At 39.6% G+C, this 26,259-nt stretch overlaps 1 protein-coding gene across 2 annotated transcripts in view; it reads left to right on the top strand.

The window, feature by feature from the left end:
* Positions 1–26,259, top strand: part of LOC123512999 (multiple PDZ domain protein-like) — a 945,060-nt gene that overhangs the window by 738,747 nt on the left and 180,054 nt on the right. For both annotated transcript variants that reach the window (XM_045269789.1, XM_045269790.1), the window contains 10 exons: positions 9,973–10,116; positions 13,444–13,464; positions 14,610–15,051; positions 17,625–17,708; positions 18,255–18,398; positions 18,617–18,742; positions 18,940–19,044; positions 19,624–20,589; positions 23,951–24,097; positions 24,787–24,877. In XM_045269789.1, coding sequence (XP_045125724.1) covers positions 9,973–10,116; positions 13,444–13,464; positions 14,610–15,051; positions 17,625–17,708; positions 18,255–18,398; positions 18,617–18,742; positions 18,940–19,044; positions 19,624–20,589; positions 23,951–24,097; positions 24,787–24,877 — 2,270 coding nt within the window. The remainder of the gene's footprint in view (positions 1–9,972; positions 10,117–13,443; positions 13,465–14,609; positions 15,052–17,624; positions 17,709–18,254; positions 18,399–18,616; positions 18,743–18,939; positions 19,045–19,623; positions 20,590–23,950; positions 24,098–24,786; positions 24,878–26,259) is intronic.

Genomic DNA, 26,259 nt, shown 5'->3' with positions numbered 1-26,259 from the left:
AAGAGAAAAAAAAACGATAAATAGGAAGAAACAAATATCATTAACGTACGTAGATAGAAAATTTAATAAAACATAACCAAATATATTATACAGTGGAGGTTTGTCGTGCAGTAACAACAATTTGGAAACTAATAAGAAAGAACATAGAAGCTAGAGTGAAGAAGAAACACGTTTATCGGCAAGGACAAGGAGGAAATAAGGGTGAAGCAGACACTAATGAGGTGATAAAGTAAACGTATCAAAGCGTACTATAGAAGAAAAGCAGAAAGGGCAATAACAGGAAATACAAGACGAGGTACGAAAGAGAGACATAGAGAAGCAGAAGAGTGAAAAAGCAGCACCTTTTTTTCAGTAGAACAGGAAGGAAGTGCGTTGTGATGAGGAGGAAGAAGAAAAGAAGACATGAATAGGAAGTTAAAGTACAGTAACAAGAAACTCAAGAAAAGGAACGAAAAAGAGACATAAAGAGAAGAATAGATTGAAGAAGAAGCACCTTTATCGATAGAACAAGAAGGAAATACAGAGAGAAAGAAAACGGATAGAAGATGAGAATGTAATTACAAAAAAGAAATATAAAAAGAAAGACGAAAGAGAGACATAGAGAAACAAAACAGTGAAGAAGAAACACCTTTATCAATAGAACAAGGAGAGAGAGAGAGAAAAAAAAACACGAATAGAAGATGAGAATGCAATAACAAAAAATATAAAAAGAAAGACGAAAAAGAGATATAGAGAAACAAAACAGTGAAGAAGAAACACCTTTATCAATAGAACAAGGAGAAGAGAGAAAAAAACGAATAGAAGATAAGAATGCAATGACAAGAAATATAAATCAAATACGAGAAGCAAAAACGAAACAAGCAAGCGAAGAAGAAGCACTACTGCCATCAACTGTGCCGAAGAGAGAGAGAGAGAGAGAGAGCGAGGGAGCAAGCAGGAAGCAGGCAGACTATGCATTGTTGAGTCGCCCAGAGTGTATTTAAGGAAGAAAAAGTGCGAGGCTTGTGGGACGTGTGGCCAGCCGCGGAGCTTCTTCACCCGCACGAGATTTTCACCTTGTGTTTAGGGCTTCCTTGGTGGCGAGGTGTGTTCTTAAGCCTTGCACTGCCACTCGTATACCCTCACACCTACTTTGCTCCTTCCCTCGTCATTACCCCTAATCCTCTCTCGTGTCTCGCCTCATTACCGCCTTATCACTTCCTCTCAGCGTTAAAGTATCATGAATTCTATCTGTTGCATCGTTTTTTTGTGTGATTTTTCCCTTGTTTAAATAGATGTTTGATTTGATAGATGAATGGTGTGTGTGTGTGTGTGTGTGTGTGTGTGTGTGTGTGTGTGTGTGTGTGTGTGTGTGTGTGTGTGTGTGTGTGTGTGTGTTTAGAAATTTGAGAGAGAGAGAGAGAGAGAGAGAGAGAGAGTCAGTCACAACCTAATTAGTAACGCGGCTTGACTATTACCTGGGTCACCTGCCCATTCACCTGTCAACAAGGTAACTCTCTCTCTCTCTCTCTCTCTCTCTCTCTCTCTCTCTCTCTCTCTCTCTCTCTCTCTCTCTCTCTCTCTCTCTCTCTCTCTCTCTCTCTCTCTCTCGGTCATAAGAAGCACTATGGAAAGAAAACGAGAGATACACACGCATACTAAGACACGCCATGAAAAGAATCAATGAGCGAGGAAAACTACAAATGAACGTCGAAAAAATGCAATAAAAAATAATGATGGATACAAATTGAGAGCCGTATAAACCCATAAAAGGAGTAATGGAAGCCAATAAACGAGCGATAGGAGGAGGAGGGAACGATAAGAAGGGTAAGCGACTGTCGGGAACATCAGCTTTCCCATAAGGTGTCCAGTTCATAAGGAGTGCGTGTTTGTAGCCTTTATGGAACAGTAAGGTCAGTTCAGCGTCTAGTCAGCTTGTGTCATTTCTTTCTTAAGCTTTCCTCTTTTCTTCCTTCCTTCCTTCATTCTTTTCTTCCTTCCTTCATTCATTTATTCATTCTTTCCTCCCTTCCTTCCTTCCTTCCTTTTTTCCTTCCTTCCTTCCTTTACGCCTTATTAATTTATTCATTTTCCATTTTCATTTTCGAATGTTTGGGTTTTTATTCTTATTTTCATTCATTTTTCATTGTTTTTTTTCAATTTGTTTGTGTTCACGTTTTCTTTCTTCATCTTTTTCTTACTGATTTCGTTATTGTTTCTTTTTAACATAATTTTTTCTCTGTTTCTCTCCTTTTTCTTTTCTGTTTATTCTTTTTTCATTTTTTCTTTTTTCTTCCTTTTTCTTCTTCTTCTTCTTCTTCTTCTTCTTCTTCTTCTTCTTCTTCTTCTTCTTCTTCTTCTTCTTCTTCTTCTTCATCATCATCATCATCCCGAAAATGATTGAATCTCCCTTTACGTCTTATGGGCTGAACGGAAGAGAGAGAGAGAGAGAGAGAGAGAGAGAGAGAGAGAGAGAGAGAGAGAGAGAGAGAGAGAGAATGGGGAAATTAATATGAAAGTAAGGAAAACTATTATTCTGTGAGCGAAGACTTTTTAAATACATTTCTTTATCTCTTACTTTAGTTCAGTTGTTCATAGGAGTGATTGATTAGAACATTCTCTCTCTCTCTCTCTCTCTCTCTCTCTCTCTCTCTCTCTCTCTCTCTCTCTCTCTCTCTCTCTGATGACAATAATCCACCACACGAATGTTGTGTTATGAAATAGAAGAACAACCCAAATCAAAACTATTCACCAGTGGAAAGAGTTCACGTCACAGGAATGGAAATGCAGAATCTGAAACTCTGTCTGATTTTGTATTTCATCCTTCCTGTAACTTGTTCTCCTTCAGGATGTTCAGGATGGAGGCTTTATTTTTTCTGGACTGGAGCCTCCATGGACATTCTTTTTATATATATATTTTGTTTACGTAAGAGTGACAACTACCAAGGGCAAAAAAAAATTAATATTAAAAAAAATGCCCACTTCAATTGTAGTCTCCATAAAAGAATCAAAAGAATTAGTTCAAATTTATCATTTATTTATTTATTTATTTGTTTTATTTATTTTTTGTGTTGTTATTTGGGTTGTCCTGGATCAGTTCCCCCGCTCAAATATATGAAAAAAAACTGAAGAGTGAATACCATCATAGGTCATTAATCTCTTCATTTATCTGAATAGGGACAAACAGTAGCGAAATTCATCACATCGCTGGTGGAAAAAGAAATTACTGTTCTAAAGTAAAGCCACATTTATTTAAACTCTATTCTATTTTACGTCATAATAAATAAACAGAGATTTACATTTCATTCATCGAAACAGAAAACCACAACCCCACAACTCTAAATAGTGACAAAACATTAATTTCAACATGACTACGAGAAAAGAAAAAAAAAAGAGAGTAAAAACAAAAACCAGCGTTGGACAAAATCACATTACTGCTTTTTTTTTCGTAGCTGTCAGAGTGCAGGCAAGATGAATAACAACATTGCCACTGTTCACTCTGACTCATTTACAGAAGAAAAAAAACAACGGTGCCAGTACTATTTTTTCAGCCAGATGCAGGTTTGGTGGCAATTCAGGTGGATGGAGGAACGGGGGAGGGGAAAGAGTGTGCGTGTGTGTGTGTGTGTTAGAGCATCACTGTAGGTAGGTTTTCACAGAGCCCTATAGAAAAGTATCTGCGTGTGTTGGAGCTGTCTGTATCACAGGGCTTGAAGTAAAGTCCAGGAGATAATCAGCACGTGTATAATGTGTGAGAGTGTAGAATATGTGTATAGTGTTATGTGTTTTCCTACGTTGCTAAGTAATATTCCTACAGTCACGTACACTTTTTCACCTCGTTTGTCGTTATTCTGTGTTATACGTGTTCAGAAGACCTTTTAAATCTTACTACGACTATTTTTCAAAGGTCACAGAGATGAATGGCCTGGTTTTCAAGAGTATTTCCTAGTAGATAATGTATATAGATAACTTGTTAAATATTACCATGACGCTTTTCTATATTCATTCTGGTTACTATTTGGTAATTTTGTACAGCTTCAGAAACTTATTTGGTGATTTTATACAGCTTCAGAAACTTATGCGTGGGGATTGAAATAGTGAACACTGTGGCCATTAACCTTCTGACCTCCATAGACCCTTCCTAATGTCAATAAAATGGTCTCATAGCACACAAATCTCAACGTAAAAATGTGTTCCAGTATTGAAAGGATTAATCTCTCACTAGAATCATAAATACCAGCCCTTTAAAAAGCCGTGTAATTTCAACTAAAGCCTTTTTCAATACACTGTGGTTACGAGGAAGGAGCGATTCAGAATATGCTCCATAGTCTGAGGCTTTGCTCTTATATGACACAAACACAAAGGGACACAAAGGAAGAACAAGCAACAGCAGCGAGGCACACTCTTGGGTGTTGCTAGATTGTTTATGATATTGGCAAAGGTGAAGGCTCAAGTTCGCTTCCGTGTTATATATTTGCCTGTCATTCATGTTTTCCTTCCCACTTTCCTCCTCCTCCTCCTCCTCCTCTCGTCCTCCTCTTCCTCCTCCTCCTCCTCCTCCTCCTCCTCCTCCTCCTCCTCCTCCTCCTCCTCCTCCTCTTTCTTTTCATATTTCTCGCTCACTTCCTCGTTCTTACTCTCGTGTTTGACTTCATTCCTTGCTATTTCCTTGTTCCTCTGATTTGAATTCCTCCTTCTTTTGTTTCTGTTTCTATTATGTATTATTCTATTCCTGTCCAATGAGAGAGAGAGAGAGAGAGAGAGAGAGAGAGAGAGAGAGAAGCTGTAGGAGTGCAATTACTACCTGTACTACCTGGTGTAAGGGTGTCGCTGCTTACCTGTTCCTGTCGCTGCTCAGGTCAATGTCGGTCAACGATTAGATTAGGTGAGACATTATGTAAGGCAGGATCATGTTCTCTATTTTTTTTTTTTTTTTTTTTTAATATATATTTTTTCTTTCTCAGTTTTTTCATGTTTAGTTTTGTTTTTCACATATTTGTTTGGCATTTTTGTTATTTTTTTCATTTTTTTCTGCAGTGTATGTTTTTTTCATGTTCTATTTTTTTATGTTTTCCTTAGTATATTTTTTTTCTTTTCATTTTTTTTTTTTTTAGTTTTGTTTTTCACTTATTTGTTTGGCATTTTGTTATTTTTTCAGTTTTTTTTTTCTGCAATGGATTGTTTTTTTCATTTTTTTTGTTTTCTTTACTATATTTTTTTCGTGATTTTTTTATGTTTAGTTTTGTTTTTCACTTATTTGTTTGGCATTTTGTTATTTTTCCAGTTTTTTTTTCTCCAATGGATGTTTTTTTTTCATGTTCTCCCGCTTTTTGTATGTTTTCTTCACTATATTTTTGTTTTCTCGTTTTTTTTTTTGTTTAGTTTTGTTTTTCACTTATTTGTTTGGCTTTTTGTTATTTTTTCCACCTTTTTTCTGCAGTGTATGTTTTTTTTCATGTTCTCTATTTTTTTAATGCTTTCTTTAGTATATTTTTTCTTTCTCGTTTTTTTTTTATGTTTTGTTTTGTTTTTCACTTATTTGTTTGGCATTTTGTTATTGTTTTTTTCAGTTTTTTTTTTCTTTGCTTTTTGTTTTGTTTTCTGCAATGGATTTTTTTTTCTTGTGTTTTCGTGTTATTTTTATTTTTCCATGTTGATTTTTCATGTAATTTAAAGATTCATATTGATTTATCATCTTCCATCGACAATTTCTATTCACTTTTTATCATTAGTTATTTATTGAGAGAGAGAGAGAGAGAGAGAGAGAGAGTAATGATACAACACTAAGGTGATAAAGAATGAGTGCCACACATAAAATGCAATGGAAGGGGAGGGAAGGAAAAGACAGAGAGAGAGAGAGAGAGAGAGAGAGAGAGAGAGAGAGAGAGAGAGAGAGAGAGAGAGAGAGAGGAAAAACTAGATATGTCCCGTTGTTAGACACGTTAAAAAAAAAGATAGATAAAAAAGAATATTATGGTGTGGCAGGCGAGGGAGAGACAGAAAGGAGCTCTATATTTCCTTGTATTGCGTTCATTATCCTTTTGTTTTGTGTGGGAGCTCTTTGGAGGTGTGTGTGTGTGTGTGTGTGTGTGTGTTGTAGGACGGTGATTATATTTTTCCTAATATCTCTATTTTTTCTTTCTTTTTCCTAATTCTCTTTGTAACTATTCACCATTTTCCTCGATCTCTTATTAATGTCAGTGTTTGTTCTCTGATATTTCTTCCCATGCTTCTTTTTCTTTTAATGTGCCCTGTCTCCGTTCACCTTTTCGTCTCCTATGTCAGTATTGATGTTTTTCACTTAGATACTTTTTTATATATGCAACTTTATATGGTCCATGTGTTGCGGTGATCTCAATCAGTCATTCAGTCAGTCAGTGCCAGTCATTCATTCATTCATTTAGTCAGTCAGTCACTCACTCACTCACTCACTTCATTATTTTTTTGCGTCTACGAAAAATACAGCTTTCATATAGTGACCATTCCTACCTTACCACCTCACCACCTATCTGTAATTCAACACCATTTTATATTTCTGCATGTAATATCAGAAAACAACAACTTCTAAAACCTTACACGGTATCCCTCACAAATATCACATGGATTTCTGGCAGACTACCTTGTAAGGATCTTTTGTATATAAGGATTTCGAGTTATTCCCCTCTTTAAGCCTTTAACTCCTATGGCTTCTTTTGAAACTTGGTCTAATTTATGTGGCGCAAGTTGTGAGCATGATTTACAAAGACACCAATGATACCACGAGTGATTTAGAGCTCAAACTTTTTGAACATTGTACTGGCGAAGAAAAGGGAAGGAGGCAAGAGGACGAGGAGGAGGATGTATGAGAGAGAGAGAGAGAGAGAGAGAGAGAGAGAGAGCAGATAAGTGAGAAAATACATGTACATAAACACGAAACGACGCGAAAATAAAAGAAAAAAAAAAGCTAGAAAGCTAGAAAGAAAAAGGAAAAATAAAACACAGGAGGAAAAAACAAAAATACATGCATAGACAAACAGAAACCCACGTAGACAAACACACAAGAAGAGGGAAGAGCAAGAGAGACAGAAAGTTGACTAGCCTACGTCAGGAAGCCTCATGAAGACGCCTAGCCGTGCCGCGATGCACTACCCGCCAGTACTCCTTGTGCCTAGTGTCTGTGTGGGTCGCTATACTCGTGACAGTACGCGCTTCCCTCCCTCCTGTGATCCTCTGGTGAGCATCATTAGTCCCTCTCAATTGAACGCCCAAAATGACGGCCTCTTAACGCCTTCAGTAGCATGGCGCGTTTCCCTATTCATTTTGCTTACAATTTGGTGATTTTATACAGCTTCAGATACTCGTGTTGGGGATTAAAATAGTGAAGACTGTGGCCATTAAGCTTCTGGCCTGTATAGACTCTTCCTAATGTCAATAAAAGTGTCTAACCATATACAAATCTTCAGGAAAAAAGGTGTTCCAGCACTGAAAGCGTTAAGATCCTGAAGGTACTCGCAAAAGAAAACGGAGGGTGGAGTGTTAGATTAAGAGATACTACACTATAAGGAGGGATTAATGGAGCTTTGCTAGTGTTTTTTTACGTATATGATATTGTATTACTGTGTTTATATCGCAGCTGAGTTCATGGTTAAGTTTTTAGCCGTATTTTGTCGTCCGCCGGTTCGATTCTCTCTCCCGGCCGTGCTGTCTGTCTGTCCGTCTGTTTGTATGTCTGCCACACACTCCTGACATACTTTACTGGCTTACGAGAGAGAGAGAGAGAGAGAGAGAGAGAGAGAGACGGCCTGTATTAACATTAGGGTCAACACTGGAAAGGTTCGTTCCTAAATGTAGTTATGTTACGTAACCAATAAGAGAGAGAGAGAGAGAGAGAGAGAGAGAGAGAGAGAGAGAGAGAGAGAGAGAAAATTCTTTACCGCTACTATTTCTGCTCTAAAACTATGTAAAGACAGACTGAAACCATACCAAGAATAGGAAAGGAATTCGGGTTTCTTAAAAGACACTCGAATTTATGTCTCCTCTCTTGAATCTGCGAAATAAAGGAGCCGAGAGAAACAAAAATAGGAAGAGAGGAAAAGGGAGAAATAGAAGACAGGGAAAACGGGGAAAAAATATAAGAAGAGAGGGAATAACTAAGATAAAAGAAGAAAAAGAAGATAAGAAATGGTGAGCGAGGAAATGGCAGGCGAAAAAGATGAAAGGATAAAGATGGGGAAGGAAGAAAAGGAGGAAAATAAAGGAAAACCGTGGGAAGGAAGGCACCTGAGTGAGTTAGCTCATAGAGGTTACTTAGGGAAAGAATGATGGAGAAAGGCGCCCGTAGAGGAAGAATATGAAGTGGAAGGAAAAAGACGAAAGGAGGTACATAGAGAAAAAAGGAAAGCGTTCAAGGTCTCTCAGAATAAGAGTGGGAAGATAAAAGTAAACGTGGAGTGAATGATGGAAAAAAAATGAGGAGGAGGTGGGGGAGGAGGAGGAGGAGGAGGAAGCGAAAAGAAGAAGAAGAAAAAGACGAGGAGGCGAATTAAACACAGAGCAAGAGAAAGAAAACATGCTATAATTCTTTTTTACTTTCTCTCTCTCTCTCTCTCTCTCTCTCTCTCTCTCTCTCTCTCTCTCTCTCTCTCTCTCTCTCTCTCTCTCTCTCTCTCTCTGTCGTGCTTGCACTTAAAATTAATCTCATTTTATCATACAAATGTCCACTAATGTCGAGAGAGAGAGAGAGAGAGAGAGAGAGAGAGAGAGAGAGAGAGAGAGAGAGAGAGAGAGAGAGACGGAAATTACTAGTCAGAAGGTAGAGAAGCCCCAAGACTCCTATACTTGGCTCGCTGCTAACAATATTACCTCTCCTCCTCCTCCTCCTCCTCCTCCTCCTCCTCCTCCTTCTCCTCTTCCTCCTCTTCCAGCACCACCAATACCCTAACCAGCACCCCAATCGCTACCACCACCACCACAACAACCACTCCTCCTCCTCCTCTTCCTCCTCCTCCTCGGAGCGGCCTTTGGTAATAGAGTTCCTGAGCGAGAGAGTGGCAGGACCCGCTTGCATAACATCATTACACACACACACACACACACACACACACACACACACACACACACACACACACACACACACGCCGCATCCAATTCCTAACGTAATGCTGCCAAAAGAGGAATCGTTGAAATATTTAAGTGGCGTTGGATTCATTATTCATGCAGTATTCATGAGTGTGCCAGCTGTGTATGTGCTAATCCTACACTCCGCAATGGTCCCTGGGCTAGAATGCGTTATACATCACACCAGTCAGTCATTCAGCCATCTATACATACATAGATACATACATACATAGATACAGCCTCGTATATACACACAAACTAATCCTCTTAATCGGAACCACACCGTCTGTTACATTTAACACGCCATCAACTGCACCTAGCTGTATTTAATCTCTATTTATATCCCTCCTGAATGGCAAGAAGCGCAACACTGAACAGACTGGTAAATAAACTAATCAGCCACACATTATCATCCAATCCTCTTTTATGTTTATATCACAACACTGGAACTCATTTTTTGCCGCGCTCCGCCTCGCACGCCATATCAAGTAGTGACATCTGTCGGTGTGGCGTGAATCGCGCGAGAGGCTTCAAAGGAGAGTGTGGCACAGTCTTCATGCAGGCAGAATTCAATCATAGCCAACGTAATGAAGCTACACTGGTGATATTGAGGGGGAAGCGGCCACGGAACACTCAGGCGCCGGGAATAATGGAAGGGAAGCGCTGGGTATGAACGGTAGAGGGGAAAGCAGAAGAGTAACGCTGAAATTTGAAAACAAGTAGATGGAAAGTTTGTTGTTTGTTACTGAATTAATGCAGATGAATAGTGAAAGTAAGAATATTTTCACATAAATAATCAGTTTCTTTTTTTTATCAATCATTATCAGTGAAAATAAGACATTAATGGCATTTTTTTTTTTCATCTCAGTAATGTATCTTGCGTGCATTTCCTTCCAGCATCCTCTACATCAGAGGACAGGACGCTGCTCAGTACAGGGAAGCCTCTCTGCTGCACTACCGTGACGGACAGCAGCAGCAACAGCAGCAACAGCAGCAGGCATTACAGCAAGGCCAGCAGACGCAGCCTCAGACCAGCCCAAGGTAAAGTGTTGAATGTTGATTGCCTTGTCGACACACACACACACACACACAGTAAGGTCAGCATGCAGTGATTCAGGAAGTCGAGATAAAACATAAATGTATGTTTATTTTTTGTATGTACAAAAATTTGTATTCCATTTTTCTACAATTTATTTTTCAAACGTGGATGTCGCCTCAACATTTTCATGCACAGTGTAATATCTACCCCTCTCGTGCATAGCGTGGTGGAAAGTTATCGATTTAAGCCTGGAAAAATAGTTACGCAGTTATTGCATCTTGAAAACGGCAAGAACGATGAAACAAGTCACGTAAAATTTTATCCCGTTATAAATTTCAGCTTTCCAATTATCAACAAGTTGCCACGCATGGTGTTTTACTGATGTTGAACCTAATGACTGGTGAAAAGTACACCGAAAACCATAAAACGCTGGAATATGAGAAAAATAGTGATCACGAAGCATCTTAACTACTTATCCGTAGTATTGTTGCCACTTACTGAAATAAATTGCGACCTATTATTCGTGACTCGTGTTCCAGACTGTCACGTAACTCACAACACGTACATATAAACACCCATAAAAACTCCATAACTTTGGCGACAGACACTTGAGAGTATCAGAGTTGGCACCTAAACTCTCAATATGCAGCTCCTACATCGGTGAATGTACGCGTAATGGAAATGACGTGCGGATCAGCTGATGACTGTGCCGTGGTTTTAAATTCACTTTATTTGCGCACACCTTAGACTGATGGCACTGTAACGAATGAATTTTGAGGGGATAGAATGAAAACACGATGCCGTATATGTGTGTGTGTGTGTTTGTGATGAGTTAACTCTATGAGCATGTCAAACTTTTCACAGCGTTACCATGAGAGTGAAGAGACCATTGGCGTGAAGATAGACAAAAATGTCGGTGATGTAGCTTAAATTCCCTTATCTAATATGGCAAGACATTCGTACATTTTCCTGGCGAGAAATACATCGTAATAAAAATGAGCTTGATTTTTCGACTTTTTAGGTTTCCTTTTTTTTATGATGTAAGGGTAAGACTAATGACTCGTAACAGAAAAGAATATTGATTGTCCACATGTTCCGGCTCATTCTCACTCAAAGCATGACATTCAGGGAGTCTGTAAGAGGCGAGGTTTTTTTTAGTTTTAGGTTCAGGACTCCATAATGAGTGAATGCCCTCACACCATTAGCAGGGAAGCACGGCAGTTAACTCTGACTTGCACGGTTAATTATGATATTATTGTTTCTTTTATATTTCCCACTGACTAAATCTGATCTGTAAATAACCACATGTACATAATAATCCTCTTTCTATTACAATTTAAGCAAGGTTTTATATATATGCATTTTTAACAACAGACTCAATTCCATATTTTTCCTCAAACTTCACTGGATTGTTGAAATAGTTTTAGTGATACAGTTGCACTTATAAGGAACTAAATAACATAGTGTACAACCTGCCACATTTTTTATATATGCTACTTGGACGGTCTGTCAGTGCCCCTCCCTCCTCTCTTTCTTGTTCCTCTCACCTCCATGCAGGGAGAGGCCTCTGTCTCCCTCCCTTGCTGTCCTGTTCCTCTCCATCAGCTGTAAGGTCTGCCGCCCAGCCTCTCATGTCATAGATGCATAAACAGTTGGAGAACAGAATGTGTCTAGTCCATCCCATACAGTACAGCCAATTCACCAGACAAGTATTAGATGTTTCTATGATAACATTATAGATAAGCCACTCATAATCTGGTGACAAGATAATCAAGTACAATAGAGGTTCAAACATGGTGGCATTTATCTGTCATCAGTACTGTTATCATTACCAAACTTGGCTGGTCAGAGAGGATGGCTGGGTGTCACTGTGGCTGCTTCAGTAAAGAGTGCTGTGTTCTTCAGCTGGACAATTGTGAAAAGAATGGCCCAGGAAGAGAGTACAATAATGGAGGTGATTACTATTTTATATGTCTTGGAAAGTGTTCCTATGACTTCTTTTAAGAGGGAAGTTTCAAGACATTTGTCCCAGACTTTTGGCTAACTCTTGGATCTATTAGGGAACTGGCAGTCAAGTGGACCTTTTTTTATTTCTTTTTTCTTTCTTTATTTTTTCTTTTTTTGTCCTTGGCCGGCCTCCCATCTTGCATTAAGAAAGAATACAGTACCATCAAGTGTCATTGTTTTGAATACTAATAAACATATCTGACATTGTTGTGAGAGTCATATTGTACTGTGGTGTTTGGCTTGTGGGGAAACTAATGGAAATTGTCTAAGTTTAATCTCAAGCATCCATGTAGGGCATACACCTTTCCTCTTGAGATGTCAGATTAACCTACTCAGTAGTGGGACATATTTCTACCTTGAAATTTGTGTACAATTAGACCATTTTATTGAAATTGGGAAGGGTCTGTGTAGGTCAGAATATTGATAGCAACAGTCTTCACTATTTCAATCCCCCATATAAGTTTCTGGAGTTGTAGAAAATCACCAGATAGTAACTAGAATGAATATGGAAACACATCACACTACAAGGGGTTCATTTGTTATTATAAAACCACACATTATTACAAGTGTACCCTGCGACTTCATCAGATAGGTATTCATCAGATCGGTACCTACTTACAGAAGTGCAACATATACAGTTTTCTTTTTTTTTCTTTACTATGGCTTCAATTAGTTGTTGCATAGCACTGTACTACATCCTGTGTTGTATAATGGCATGCATGCTGTGTGTGGGCTTCTCTTTGGGTTGTCAGCTAGCTAGATAAATATTGTTATCACATCTCAGAATTCCAGTTTAGGCCTGGGGAATGGACGAGTGTCAGGGAAGCGATGGGCATTGAAGATTGACATGTAACGCTATTTTTTTATCCTCAAGCATCATAGAAAAAATGCTGTACAATCTTAATACAAAACAATACATTTATCTTATGTAGCTATTAAGTACCATAAAATCACAACCTTAGACAAGTGATGGGAATGCATGAGGAAAGTAAAAAGGGTCAAATTTCCAAGATGTGATTCTCTCCGTTATTGTACCTCATGGAGAGAAATGGCCAGTGTTTGGATGCAAGAAAACCAACTTATCCCATTACTCCAAGCTTGAGATATGCAATGTTTTTGACACACTACCACAAAATTTTTACCATATCTGTAGCATAGCACATGATCTGAGCACCTTATGAAGCCAACACCCGACCCACTCGCCCAATACTTCCCCACACGTGCACACCCACCCAGTGCCACACGCCCACCCAGACGTCTGCCTCCTCCTCCTCCTCCTGTACCTTATCTCATCTTGTATTTTGCTTTATCGCTGGTTTCAGGATCTTCCCCAAGTACTACAGGTAAGGTGTTGGGTGAACAGCTGACAGTCTTTCAATAGTTGTCTTGAGAATGCACTCTTTTCAGCTTTGTTATGATATCCCCACTGCTTCTTATGGATTTCTTCTCATAAGTGTTTTCTTTAGCTGACAGATACTGATTCTTTTCAATAGACTGCAAATACTGTATTCATTATAAAATCCTTTGATGTTGTTTTTCATTTGATTAAACTTTGCAGCTACGACATTTGTTCCTTCAGGAGCTGATATTGATTTCTGTATTTTTTTTAGATGTTCCACCAAATATTTCTTGATGATGTCTCCCATGTGATCACTCAGTCTGCCTGGTTTTTGTATAGTTCCTGCAACACCTGTGCCTAAGAAGGTTGCCCACAACAACCCTTCCACTCCTTGAATCAGTGTGTTGTTTTGGTGGTGTCTCCCTTCACTGTTTGGTGTTGTCTTGCTCTGCTCTTTTATACAGACAATGAACATTTTTGTGGACTTAAATCTACCATGTACTTTCTTTTCATGGATTATCCTTGTGATTGGCTTTATTATATCTTGCTTAAGGCTTCTAAGAGTTTTGCTTCCACTACAGTTCCAACATGAAAATAAATAAATAAATAAATAAATAAATCACTCAGTGTGGAAAAGGTCAGCTTTTGCAATTTTCACAATTAATATTCATAGGAATACATATTTTCCTTTAAAGCTTTTGCTGACATGTCAGTTCTCCTTTTCTGACACAAATCAAACACAACAAGTGTTTCAAAATAGTCATTAGGTGTTGATACAAACGAGGGTTAGATTTGTTACTGTTTCAGTCATACAATCATAGTTATATATACACAGTACACAGGTTATACATATCTATGAGGTGTGTTTCCTGCTTAATTTCTAGGCATGTGTCACCAAAATTATCTAGTGTTGCATGCATGTCTATTTACTGTCTCCTAAGTATTGTGATATGAGTTATATCAGCCAAATGGTAACTTATACAAATGAAAGTAACATCATTGTAACATCTCACTAGTATTTTGGAAGAAAAAAATTAATGATAGAAATGACAATGTTGAACAGACATGGACATGATTAAAAAAAAGTTATTTCAAATGCAAATCTTAATGATATAAAGACTCTGATTGCAATGTGTGCCTTCCCTGTAGGTCTCCATACGTGCCACGAGGGGAGAGCTCCGAGGACGAGGGTGGTGCTGAGGTGGGCACTGACCTGACCCGCTCCATCACTGCTCCTTCCTTCATCACCCGGGATCTGAGGTCACGTGATCCAAGTCACGACGACCTCATTGGATCAGCCGCCAGTCTCCAGCAGGGGCAGCAGACAGAGAGCAGGGCAGAGGGGCGCTCGGTGATCAACATAAAGCACGCCCTCAGCGAGACCTTCGTTGAGTCCCTGACTGAGGAGTCAAACATTTCATCGGTGCACATCGGAGGCGAGAAGGACAGGAACCTTGAGGACGGAGAGGAGGGGCCCTTCACCATCACCTTCAAGAACGTCTCGGCAGCACCGGCAGACTTCAGCACCAGGGTCGGACAGGAACCCGAGGCAGAGGACCACGAGGTTCTTGGGGTGCTACAGGACGACGGTGTAAGTTCTGGGAGACCTCCTGGAGGATCTTTATACTTATACTAACCCGGAAAGTTTTACTAACATTCACTTACTAACTGGGACCACTGACTCGTGCATTAGCAGCGAGGAGTTTGTGAGCGGCCGCAGGGAGAGCTCTGAGAGGGGCTTCCCTTCGGTAGACAGCAGAGAGTTACCCAGCGGACACCAACAACAGAGTTCTTTAAGATTAGTTAGGTTTGCAGAATCAAAGAGAAGAAGTGAGTACAGTGAATCGTCAGACTCTAGTGCAGAGAGAAGTAGCTCTTTATTTGTTGAGTGGGATTCCGACAGACATTCTGTTAGTGACGTTTTATCGGACGACTTAAATCCTCCAAGTGCTAAGCTGGTAGTCGCTCACATCACAGACGTTGAAAACATAGTGCAGAGACGTGCCCTAGCATCCTCTAGATCTTTTGAAGAGTCTCCTCGCACTGCAGTTCCGTGTTTCGAAAGACAGTACAGTGAGATAATCCCTGACTCTGTTTATCTGACTCGAGAACACTTCATCCCGTCTAAAGTAAGAGAACACAATCAAATTCAAGCATCCCACAGAGAAGCAGCTGTCCGGGAGCCAAGTAAGGCTGTCGAGAGTGAATCTAATTACGTTGGTGTAAATACTAGTCGAATATCACCCGGGGAGGAGCCACCCGTGACAAGACGAACGGTAGGGAGTGAAAAGCCAGTCAGTGAGAGGCGAGCCAGATCACCCACCAGCCAAGGTTCACCTCATCCCGCCAGTACAAGTCCTTCCCCCGAGAGTAACCACCTGTCAGCGATCACCACCACCACTACCACCACAAAAGCTGCCTCTTCCATATCTACCACCACTACAACCACTACTGCTACCACCACTACTACTGTTACTGCTCTCTCTCCTCCAGTTAATTCAAGCATGACTATCACACAGGTAGAAGGCTGTTTGGGGGAAATAGTTGGAGAAAGTAGTGTACATTGTTGCATGGTTCTGCATCTGCACATTAGTTAGATTTTCTCAAGCATATTTTTTAAGCATCTACTAATTCTTATTCCATTTTTTTACTATAGAAAGCACTTGCATATTTCAGAGCTTTGCAAAGAAATAGACTGCTGATGTAAACTTTTTTTTATTTTCTGGATAAGGTGATAAAGTTGTAAATTATGCATGATAGGGCAGGTTAGAATATTCATTGAGGAAAGTGTGTGTGTGAATACGAATGTGCGTGTTTGTGTGTGGGTGCGTATTTGTGTGTGTGTGTGTGTGTGTGTGTGTGTGTGTGTGTGTGTGTGTGTGTGTGTTGTGTGTGTGTGTGCGTGCATTTTAGATGGTGTTGGTGGCTCATGATTATTAAGCATATGTAAATTGTGACATATATTTCCATTAAGTCTGCTTCTTTTTGTGCTTTACTTGAGTAGGAAATTTCAACATCTGTGTTAATTCAAGTTGCGGGAAGTTGCTTTTGGTGTCACTGTGGATCTTTTCTCTTAAGTTTAGTGAAGCAAATTTCATTGAATTTTTTTTTTTTTTTTTTTTTCTTTTTCCACCAAAATATCCTGTCTAGAGAAAAAGTAGTTAGTTCACAGCCATCATATTTTATTTCCAAGTTCTGAAAGAGAATTTCTGATATTTGCTTATAATGATATATAGACTTTTTATAGAGCAGCTAAGCTTTTTAATTTGCATGACTTGGTGTTCTATTAATGGATTATATCTTTTTCAATTTTTGGATACAAAACATAATACTTTTTGTTATCATTGATGACATGAATATGAATTAAGTCTTGCTTTCATTTGTAAATAATCTGCATTCATAGAACATAGCTGTTTTATTGCAGTGTCTCAGGTAGACTTTCTAAATGTTAACATGCCCATCCAGTATGGCTTTGCACAGCAGCTGACCGTGTAGTGTGTACATTACTGTCAGTGTAGTGTTGGACTTGCAAGCATGGCACACAAAATAAAGCTTCAGCAGGGTCGTGCAGCGCAATTGGTTGGGAATCAATCGGCTTATAGAAAACTTTGTGAAGTATTTTTAGTAATAAGTTCTTTGCAGTCAAGATGATTGTTGCTACTTGTAACTGTGATGTGGACAGTGAATGAGGTTGTATTTCCCCGCTCCTATCCAGTCATGGCAATGAACATTTATCTGGAAAACTTGTATAGTGTATATAATGAACGTTCTCTTGTCTCTGATATGCAACAATTATTTTTTTGTATTTTCTCAGTTATATTGTATACTGAAATTTACTAAAAAATGTTTTCTTCTCTCTTTTACTTGGCTCTGAAAATGATTCATACAGTCATTTTGTATGTACATTTACTTGCATGGTATGATTGTTATTTTATACAAATTAGCTGCATATTTTTTAAAGCCTGCAAAATAGATTCCTTTTGTCATAACTTTTTCTATATAAATGCCAAGTGATATTGCTTTTGTATGTAATCCATGCATGCCTTGCTATATATATTATTATTATTGTTATATCGTAATCAATATTTCTGCTATTTTTGTCTTTTAACATGATAATTATCGATGTGTTGTGAATGGTTCTAATGCGCTGACCTGACCCTCCAGGACGTCACTACCTCAGAGGCACGCTCCAACTCCTCCAGCCCCATGCTGGATGGGAAGCACTGGGGCCCAGAGCGCACAGTGGAGGTGAGTCGCCACACCACCATCACCAGTGTCTTGTATTGTCTGCCTCACACTGACCTATGCTTCTGGGGTCTCACTTTCAGTAACAGGGTCTCATTTGTATGGCAGTGGACATTCTCTCTCTCTCTCTCTCTCTCTCTCTCTCTCTCTCTCTCTCTCTCTCTCTCTCTCTCTCTCTCTCTCTCTCTCTCTCTCTCTCTCTCTCTCTCTCTCTCTCTCTCTCTCTCTCTCTCTCTCTCTCCTGGTGTGTCAAGGACTTAGTAAGGAGTTGTAAGTCTTCCATGGCTCTCAGAATGCAGCAAGAATGTTGTCCTTGAATACTCTTCCTCTGCCAGACAGTTTAAGAATGTGCATAGTATTTGTGTTCACTATTAAATGCCTTCATAATTAGTATTGCTGAATTGATAAGTGTAATATTAGAATAGTTTAACATCCATTTAGAAGAGTTAGGTTTCCAGGGTTTTCTTTCGGTGTTGGTGGATTGTTTTCAGAGTTTCAGATGATGTTTGGTATGTACACAAAAGTCTCATACAAAAATTGGTGTTGTAGGTGCGTCGAGATGACAAGAACTCACTTGGCATCTCCATCGTGGGGGGGAAGGTGGATCTCAGTTGGTCTGGATCCTCCGTTACTGGAATATTCATCAAAAATGTGCTTCCTGACTCCCCAGCAGGCAAGGGTGGCCACCTGAAGGTACGCTTATCATGAATCTCTGTGTTCCTGAGTGTTTGTCCACATTCTGTACATTTCCATTGTCTTTCTTCTTTATTCACTTATCAAACAAATTAATCAGTATCAGTATTATATTCTTAGTCACATGGAAGGATCTGTAAAAACATATAGTAGAGAAACTTTAACCATTAACTTGCTTTTTGAGTGTTGATGTCACCAGCCATTCTTTGCCTCGGCAGACTGGCGACCGCATCCTTGAGGTCGAGGGAATTGACCTGCGAGGAGCAACGCATGAGAAAGCTGTGGAAGTCATCAAGAAGACCGGGAATCCTGTCACTTTTGTGGTGCAGAGCCTGGTGCAATGGGTGAGTCTCTACACACACAGCTGAAGGAAACTTGAGAGCTGACATAGAAAGAGAAGGATTTGAAGTTATAGATTGTAATGAATGCAGACTTTGCTTTAGTCTTGTAATTTCCTTGACTCAAGTGAAGATGAATATTAAGCAGCTGTAGTCTCATGTATTCTTTAACCACTTATGATGGTTGTGTAATTTCCTCTCAGACACCCGGCAACTCTGCCCCCGGCTCGCGCGATGTGAGCCGCCTGGGCACCCGCTACCCCAACTCCATCACCCCGGCCAGGACTCCAACCCCAGAGCTCATCCAGGTGAGTGCATAACCCTCCCCACACTCACAATACCCATCCTCACTCACCATGAAGTACATATCCTCAGCCAGCTCTAACCTTCCTCCATGGACCACATCTGGTTTGGTGATGCAGGGTCTCTCTATCATTTGCACATTCTTAAGCCAGGAATCTCTTATGTCTGTGGTGAAGTGCATACAGTCATCATTTTTAGGCAGGAAGCTGTTTTCTTTACCACTGTGCCGAGTGCGACAGGCTGGCCAACATCCTGCTGACCTCCTCCAGGCTGTCACCTGCTTTGGTAGGGACGTACTACTACTCTACCTACTTGCTGACCAACTGGCAGCAGCAGATCTGGACGCTCCTTCCTCTGTGTCCTCTTATCCTCTGTGTTCATCTTTTTTTTTTTTTTTTTTTTTTTTCGGCACTTCTAAATTTATGTGCCCCACAATAGCTCATGCCTTCACCACCACCTTTATGTCTATTCACTACCAACATCACCCTCACCACCTCTACTATTTGCTTCTCCCTTTATAACTCTCTCTGGTGTCATCATTTCACCTCTACACAGTAGCTGCAGCTTTCACATTGCCCCTCCAGGCCAGAACTCCACTCAGCGAGGTCAGCTCAGTGCATCAGCGGCCAAGACCTGCTGGAAGACCCTACCCCCAGGAACCAAGAGCCCCTGTGGCATCAACAATACCAGAGACCTCCACCCCAATCCATGAATCGTGTCCAGAGCCCGTGAGATTTGTGCCAGAGTCCCCTATCCCTGAACCCGAGGATCCCGACTCACTGGTCAATCCGTACTATTACTACGCCCGTGCAGCGTTGGCTCACTGGCACGTGCGAGCCCAGAGAACTAAGGAGATTGAGCCGGTGGTGGAGGATGATGGAGACAGTAGTGATCAGGAAAACAGTACAAGCAGTAGTAGTGGTAGTACGGCAAGTCGGAGAATATTGCGGTTAAAACATTTTTGTCCCCATTATGGTGTCACAAGAACAAGACCAAATGGGTCCAAAATGGATACCCCCCCCTCAGACACGCCCCTCATGGACACACCACCCTCTGATGGTCCCGCCGTGGAGGAGTCATTGCACGAGGAGCCTCAAATGCCTGACTTGCCCAGGGACAAGCCTCCACCCAGTGAATCTTTCATGATGGAGCTGTCCTGTGAACCAATACTAATAGAATGTGAAGAAATTGAAACTGTAAGAACTTACCCGCAAACCAACGGATTAGTCTATGGTAGCTCTGTACAAAGTGAAGCGTTGCAAAGTAATTCTGAGCTTGATATGATACAGTGTAAAGATAACGATGTGGCTCTAGACAGTAACATCATACAGACCCAAATTTTATTAGACGACCTCCCAGTACCTTCTTTAAACGATCCGGGAGTTGAGGAGTACACGTACGACTGGAGAAAGGATCCACACCTGTATCAGGGTTGGTGGTGTGTGGGGGGGTCAGTCAGCGAACACTTGGCAGCCCAAGTCCCCACGCAGCCCGTCTCCCCTTACGACAGTCCTGCTCATTCTCCCACCAATACGCCCACCATCGAGCAGGTGAGGCTGCCAGCCAGCATTCCATAAAATCGTGCCTCTGTACTTAGGCCCTCTTAGATATCCCAGGTCTCCACATTTGGAACCGAAGGATATTGGGCACAGCATGAAGCTCACATATGACACTGCCCACGTTCACTCTGTCTCTCTAGCGTGCACATCATTGCCTTCACTGTACTCCTGTGGAACCCAACAGTGATTGCTTTCTAACCAGCTCTGTTGAAAGTGTCCATAAGCTCTGATTCCTAATCCTCATATTCTTTTTTTTCTCAACCTTGCTGCTGTGTGCCAAAACTGAGACCTGAGTCTCCTCACACCCATCTAAACTCTTATTTCCCTTGCTCTGCTTCTTCCTCTCTGCATGACCTCAGATCTTGGTTTCCTCTGAAGCTGACTCATGACAAGAGTGCACTAGAATGATTTTCATAGATATATTAGAGAACATAGTCTAGAGTGACCTATTGTTATGACTGCATGGAAAGGTGAGCAATAAGTAGTTGTTCCCTTTGACAAGTGTCAACCTCCTGATATATCTAGATAGCATTGTTATGTCAATCAATATAATTATTATATGATGCCTTTTTTGTGCATACTTTCTAAAGATTAGTTATATAGAAGATATTTCCATAAGGGAAGTTTGGTGAAATGTTAATGGTAACATATATCAGAGGCAAATGAAACCTGATATCCTCTAGGCTCCCTACACCCAGCCCAGGGCCAGAACAGGTTTGGGTGGAGCCCAGCACCAGTGCACCGCTCACTGGTGTTGCCACTCTGGCCTCTCACTAACTGTTATGATTATCAGTCAAGTTATTTGAAGTGCTAGTTGTGTTGTTTTAGCTCCTTTAGGACTTGTATTCATAAGATACATAGCTATAAAGTTTAATCTTTAGGTTGTTTTGCTAGAATTGTATGGAATTACATTATGAAATCTCAGCACTATTTTATAATACAGTTATAAGCTATGATGGATATTAAAGTATGTAAAAGCCTTAATTCTGATGAGTTATTGGAATCCATACACATGAGAGGGTTGTATATCTTACCAGTTATGGTAAGATGTGGTGTTCTAATACTGCTCCTTGGAAACTCTTGAGTCTTAGTAGTGTGAACCAGCTCTAACCTGCACCAGTTGTGTTTGTCCCTTGGTGAGCCTCCATGCCTGCTCAGTCCCCTCAAGATGACAGTGTGCCTCACAAACCTTCACTCCTGACATGGTGTAGTCGCTCAGGGCACCAAGTGATCCTAACTGATGCATTCTAATAGAGACCCATGAACACTGGTTGATCACTATGAGGCGTTCATTTCGAGATTGGCTGATTATTTTTGGGGGTCACCGGGTTGCAAAATTCCTAAAAAGTGTAAGTATGTGTGCTTGTTTCTTTAGTTACTGTAGATTGTTGACAGCTGAATGATTTGTCTGCATCTTCTTGAGAGTGGGAAGTGTCAGGCTTGTAGTATGTAATTAGTATCTTTTCCCAATGTAAGCATTCATATAGATTTTTTTTTTTTTTTTAATATTCAGTCTGCAAATGAGAACTCCACATGTTTATCTATTTGCTACTGAAATAACTGTGGATCTCATTGAAGAATATATATAGTAATGACTTTGATATGAAAAGCTTATGACAACATAGGTTAGATAGTTGCTTGTGATGCAGGTGTCATGCCAGGGTTGCCTCATGACGGTGTAGCATTAGTGTACTGTTGTCTGAAAGCTCCCAGCATGTAGGTCTCTCAAAAATCAAGAAAGAAAGAAAGATATACTAATCATTATTGCCAGCTCCTATTAATTGCATCATGTTTTAAGGCACATAGATGTCTGTGACTCAAAAATAGTGGAAGCCATCATAAATAACCAGTCCATGTCCATTTCAAGAGGAGAAGCAGTGTGGTTGTTGTGGCGTTGTGGCGTTGTGGCAGGAGGTGCTGAGGTGAGAGTGGAGTCCTTGTTGTGACTCACCGGGGAGTGTGGTCATCCCTGGTGGCCTTTCACTTGTTGTGTAGGGAGGATATCTGGTGGATGCTACTGAGGGAGGATTTGTGGAGGGACACCCAGCATGGCTCCAGATTACATGCAGACCCCTAGAGGGGCTTAGTGGATTGAACTTTCAGGATTGCTTCTCCACCCTCCTAAAAACATGTTATTTTGTCATTATTTTGAATTGCATATGATATTTTCTTTTCAACTGATTTGCCTGCTATTGAAATATTGTTTTGTGCCATATTCTTTTTTTTCAGTATTTGCTTAGATTTTTTTTCTTTGACAGCAGAAGGATAAACTCTGAATGCATCCAAATTAAATGAAACTTTGGTTTTGAATGTCTTAAGAATAGTTAGACAATAATTTGGCAAAAGACCCATTGTACAATAAAGACTGTGTCTGTGCTATTGAAGGATGATAGTGAACACAACTACTACTTACACACACACACACACACACACACACACACACACACACACACACACACACACACACACACACACACACACACTGTAACATCATGAGTTTATATATTTTTATGTTCTTCAATTCAATATATTGATGTGTTGCAAGGAATTATTTCAATTTTCCTTTTTTCTCATTGTGCCTATTTATGTTTCTGCACCTTGTTTTAACCATTGCTATGTTTTTGTGATTATTAAAAAGTATTTTTGTATATTCTCTAAAACATTTAATCATAATTGCAGATTATTTTGTTTTTTTATTGCCTTTTATTGTATTTCTTATAATTATAATACTTAACTGTGTTTCATGATATGATTTAGCTGAGCTACTTATTCATTTTCATGTTTCATTTATTTCATTCATTTTGTTATCACCCTTCCAGTTTGTTTACCTGTCATCATCTTTGCCCTTGTCATGATTTTTGTTGCATTTTGCTACAGATATATTCCTTTGTGGTGTGCACACCAATGCATTTTGCTCTCATTATTATAGTATATACTCAAATGTGTTACAGTTATATATCTAAGAAGAATTAGTAAGTGAATGAACATAATGGAATAGATGAAACTTGTAAGGAAGAATTTGAAAAGTTAAGTGCTTGGAGCTTGCAAATCTTAGAAAGAGAGAAAAAATGAAAGAATGTTTTGTTCAGCAGTTGAGCACCCACATACATAAAAGTAGAGTTCAAGACTATTTCTGGAATGAATACATGTCATGACATCCATGCAATAAAAAAAACTAAATTTGCTATTCAGGTGACATAAGAGTGGACTGCTATTTTTAGAAGAGTCATAACAGAGCTCAGAATGCCTTGGTGTATCATGCACAGAATTAACAGTTTACTGCAGTCTTACTTGAATAATTCTTGTGTGTGTGTTCTCATGCTTCTTTTGTCCCTCCCCTGTCACACCCCAGCCTGGCCTGCCTGACATCAAGAAGCAGGAGATCCAGGCCAATCTAAAGAAGCCCCTGAACCGCCGCCAGACCACCGAGGACTCTGACAATGACCTTGATGATGTGCACTACCAGCAAGGTCGCATTGAGACCAAGAAAGGCGTGGAGGTGAGGTTCAACATTAAATTTAACCCTTTCAATACTGGGATGCATTTTTACCATGAGTTTTGAGTGTGATTTAATTATTTTATTTAAACCAGCAAGATTCTATGGAGGTCAGAAAGTTAACCTCTTCAGTACTGAGACACATTTTTACCTTGAGATTTGTGTACGATTAGACCAATTTATTGACATTAGGGTCTGTGGAGGTCAGAAGATTAATGGTCACAGTCTTCACTATTTTAATCCCCTATATGAGTTTCTGAAGCTGTATAAAATCACCAAATAGTAAGCAGAATGAATATAAAAACATGTTATGGTACTCAAAGATTTAATGGTCTAGAATCTTCACTATTTTAATCACCTTATGAGTTTTTGAAGCTGTATTGAATCACCTAATAGTAACCAGAATAAATATGAAGACATGTCACGGTACTGAAGGAGTAAAGTTTTATGTAAAGGGAAGGTAGTTGTCCTCCAGAAATAAGGATTGGTGTTCTCCGTTTGAATGGAGGACTTGTGGTGACTCAGATCAACAAGTTACTGAATAGACATTGCTTTAATTGAACCTGAAAGAATGCTGACTGATTGAAATTGTTAGAATGTACAGAAAGAGAAGGGAGAGGAGGAGAATAGGAAAACATTGAAAAATACTGTGTTTATAGCAGACATTAACCATTTTCTGTTTCCACTATCAGATTGACCGAGCCAGTGCAGGAGCCTTGAGGAGAAGCAAAGCAGAGAAGGCCAGCGACACCGAGGAGGAGGACGAGTTTGGCTACACCACCAGTGAGTACACCTACGGGTCACACTCAGCAGGGAGGGGGAGAGGGAGGTGAGAGTGGATCCTCCTTTCATTGAGTTGAGATTTCTTTTACACTATAGAAAAGGTATCAGAATCCCTTTTTCTTTTTCAAGGTGTATTTGTATTTACTTGGATCTTAGAAATTATGGAAGTTTGCAGTATTAAAAAAATGTAGAGGTTGAAGAAAAGTCACAGTAAAATCATTTTCTATTTAAAACTCTTGATTAAATTCTTGTGATGTTTCTGTTAATCAAGTGTTTTAAATAGAAAATGATTTTAACTGCGACTTTTCTTCAACGTACATTCTACGCTTAAATGGATCCACACTCAATCAAGTAGAAAAAAAAATATTTATACTGAATATCCTCCCTTTTTTTCCTCGCCCTGCAATTGTATGAGTTAGTTTATTTATTTTACTATTCTGCATAAACTTTTTTCCATGTGTTCCTTGTGAAAAAAAAGAAAGAAAAAGAAAAAAAAACTTGTGTGATTTGCTATGGAAAATTTGCACGCACACACAGTTCTCCTGGATGTGTGACTGGGTGAGTGCTTGTGGAGTGTATAATGAAGTCTTCAGTCTAAGGGGAAGGTTTCAAGACAGTTAAAAATGAAAAGGAGAAATAGTTAGTTAATAGCAGTGGCTTCAAATGTTTTCGAGTTTCTTTTATTTCTCTTTATCTCTGTGTCTTTTTGTTCCTTCTCTCTTGTTCTCAAATTTTGCATAGTCCTGGTTTTCTATTTAAGGACTGGCACAATACTGGACCACTTTCTTCCTTCCTCTTTGTTGCCTTACACGTCTACATCTCTCTCATGAAAATTAGATAAATAAATAAGAATATATCAAGGTGAGTGATGGTTTCTTGAAGTTGTTGGATAATGAAGACAGACCAAATATCCATTCAGAGTTTGTTAATCATTTTGGTCTGATTTTTAAGGTCTCAACCCCTTCAATACTGGGACACAATTTTACCTTCAGATTTGTGTTAATAACGAGGTCTATGTAATGTTGGTTTGAGGGTAGACGTCACATTCATTTTTTTTTTTTTTATATATATATATATACGAGGAGGGAGTGGCAGACAAAATATTCTCTTATCTGGTGTACAACTTTTACTACTGAGCTGTAAATATTATGCACTTTTCTTCTTTTATCCTGTGGTGATGTGTGTCTCCTCCCATGTACAAAAAAGACATCATGAACAGGTGATAAAATAGTCACCATGTTATTCATTATCACGGCGATGGTGGGAATTTATGGCCTGTTAAAGTGAGATGTATAAAGTCTTGTTACTGACACTACCACCACCACCCCTACCAGCAACGAAAGTGGATGGTGATATTTCTCCAGTGATATATTGATCGTTTA

This window comes from Portunus trituberculatus, chromosome 35, assembly GCF_017591435.1.
Source record: "Portunus trituberculatus isolate SZX2019 chromosome 35, ASM1759143v1, whole genome shotgun sequence".
Lineage (NCBI taxonomy): Eukaryota > Metazoa > Arthropoda > Malacostraca > Decapoda > Portunidae > Portunus > Portunus trituberculatus.
The sequence above is the reverse complement of the archived record's forward strand: the minus strand, read 5'-3'. Positions and strand labels throughout refer to the sequence as shown.